The sequence below is a fragment of the Empidonax traillii genome, unplaced genomic scaffold (assembly GCF_003031625.1).
Source record: "Empidonax traillii isolate 1590-97213 ecotype Southwest subspecies unplaced genomic scaffold, ASM303162v1 scaffold7338:size5079, whole genome shotgun sequence".
Taxonomy (NCBI): domain Eukaryota; kingdom Metazoa; phylum Chordata; class Aves; order Passeriformes; family Tyrannidae; genus Empidonax; species Empidonax traillii.
Genome location: NW_020962531.1, coordinates 1 through 2443, shown reverse-complemented (window position 1 = coordinate 2443; position 2443 = coordinate 1). Strand labels below are relative to the sequence as shown.

Genomic DNA, 2443 nt, shown 5'->3' with positions numbered 1-2443 from the left:
GACTGCCCGAGCACTGAGGCCTCAACCAACACAGGGCTCTGCAGGACAGTGGGCAAGGGCAGGAGGAGGAGGCCCTGGAGGAGAAGGGCTGCTGCTCCCTGGCAGGGCTGCTCTGCTGGGACTCTTTTGTCACCCAGCTCTGCACAGAGACACCAACCCTGCAGCTCCAGAGCAGTCAGAGAGGAAAGACAGCAGGGAAACTAGTCAATGCAGAGTTCTTTATTTTCTTTAAGCACACAGTGAGAACAATTTCCAAATTGTACAGCCCCTGGGCCAGGCTAGAAAGGCAAACACTGAACTGAGTATGGTATTAATAAAAAATTCTCAAAAATTATCACTCATACCAGGAGAAAAAAATAGAGAAGATATGGTGGGCCTTTAATGAAGTACATGACAGGATTGGCCTTTAATGAGGTACATAACATGCAGAACAAGGAGAGCTTTTTGCTTCTGAAAAACACCCAGTAATCTGTTTCCTAAGGGCATCCCTGAGCTCCTGGTTCCTCAGGCTGTAGATGAGGGGGTTCAGTGCTGGAGGCACCACCGAGTACAGAACTGACAGGGCCAGATCCAGGGATGGGAAGGAGATGGAGGGGGGCTTCAGGTAGGCAAAGAATGCGGTGCTGATAAACAGGGAGACCACGGCCAGGTGAGGGAGGCACGTGGAAAAGGCTTTGTGCCGTCCCTGCTCAGAGGGGATCCTCAGCACAGCCCTGAAGATCTGCACATAGGAGAAAACTATGAAAATGAAACATCCAAAACCTAAAGAACAGCTTAATATAAGGAACCCAAATTCCCTGAGGTACCCTGAGTGTGAGCAGGAGAGCTTGAGGATGTGAGGGATTTCACAGAAGAACTGGCCCAGGGCATTGCCTTGGCACAGGGGCAGGGAAAATGTATTGGCTGTGTGCAGCAGAGCATGGAGAAACCCAGAGGCCCAGGCAGCTGCTGCCATGTGGGCACAAGCTCTGCTGCCCAGGAGGGTCCCGTAGTGCAGGGGTTTGCAGATGGCAACGTAGCGGTCGTAGCACATGATGGTCAGCAGGGAAAACTCTGTTGAGATGAAGAAGAAAAAGAAAAAGAGCTGAGCAGCACATCCATGGTAGGAGATGGTTGTGGTGCCCCAGAGGGAGTTGTGCATGGCTTTGGGCACAGTGGTGCAGATGCAGCCCAGGTCTGTGAGGGAGAGGTGCAGCAGGAAGAAGTCCCTGGGGGTGTGCAGGTGCTGGTCACAGGCTACGGCGCTGAGGATGAGGCCGTTGCCCAGGAGGGCAGCCAGGGAGATGTCCAGGAAGAGCCAGAAGTGCAGCAGCTGCAGCTCCCGCCTGTCTGAGAATGCCAGGAGCAGGAACTGGGCCATGGAGCTGCTGTTGGACATTTGCTGCCTCTGAACATGGGGACCTGGAACAAGGAGGAAAAACAGTGACAATAACGGGAGACCTATCTGAGAAAAAGCAAAGCTATTCCCATACACTCCCCTCCCTCTGTCACACACAGACACTTTTGTTTTTCCAGCAGTCCTTCCTTTAGCTCTGTGAATGGAGCCCTGGGTGCTGCTGGCCATGTGTGCAGTGAAGTGCAGGGCCTCTGCCCACGGGCTCTTGAATTCATCCCACTCTGCACAACTGGCAGGGGAAGGGACCTGTGCTGGTGCTCAGCTCTCTCCTGTGAAAGCCCTGCCAGTGTGGAAGGGCCTGTCAGCATCTGCACCCCCACTGCTAATCCATGGCAGCTGTAAAGGCAGGGTAAGAGTTCTGGGGGGTTTTACAGCTCCCCTCATATCTCCCCTGGTGACTATTCTGAGATGTCAGAAACCTCATCATTTCTGCTGCCCTCACGGAAACAAAGGGAGTTGTGGAGGCAAAGGGATGAGTGGGGAGGGGACCTGGTCTGTTATTCTTTTGTGTTCCAAGATTCTCTGCGCTTTCACTTTCTCAGCTGCAGGATGATCACATCCCAGTGTTCCCCTTGTAAAACACCAGGTACTAATGAAAGCAGATGGATCCACCAAAGCCCATATCTATCCCTTTCTCAAGGTCTCAGCCCCACACTGGTTGCCAAAGACTCTCCTGGCTCATTTGACCAACCCGACAGCATTTTCTACATTGTTGAATTCTGTGCTTTTCTACCTGGGGCTTTCAGATAACACAAAGATAACAGAAAGGTGTTCATCCTGGAGGGAAGCTCCCAGCTTGGAAGGAAACCTCAGGGACACAGCCAAGTATCCTGATGAGGGCATTTGATTCAGGGAGATTGAGCTCCTTCCCTGGATACACTGACAGCATTGGCCAGAGCCCCCAGGGCAGAGCAAAGCTGGGACACTTGTTCCCATGGACAGGGCTGCAGGAAAGGAGCCCCAAGGGCAGGGGGTGACTGTGCAGCTCCAAGTGCCCTGCCCAGAGAGCCCCAGAGCAGCAGCAAGAGAAGAAGAGCCAGGGCACAG

At 53.2% G+C, this 2443-nt stretch overlaps 1 protein-coding gene across 1 annotated transcript; it reads right to left on the bottom strand.

The window, feature by feature from the left end:
• Nucleotides 1-406: 406 nt before the first annotated feature.
• On the bottom strand, nucleotides 407-1378 carry LOC114073611 (olfactory receptor 14J1-like). The gene has a single exon (XM_027911337.1). It carries the CDS (start codon nucleotides 1376-1378, stop codon nucleotides 407-409), a length of 972 nt encoding a protein of 323 aa, XP_027767138.1.
• Between the last annotated feature and the right edge of the window lie 1065 nt (nucleotides 1379-2443).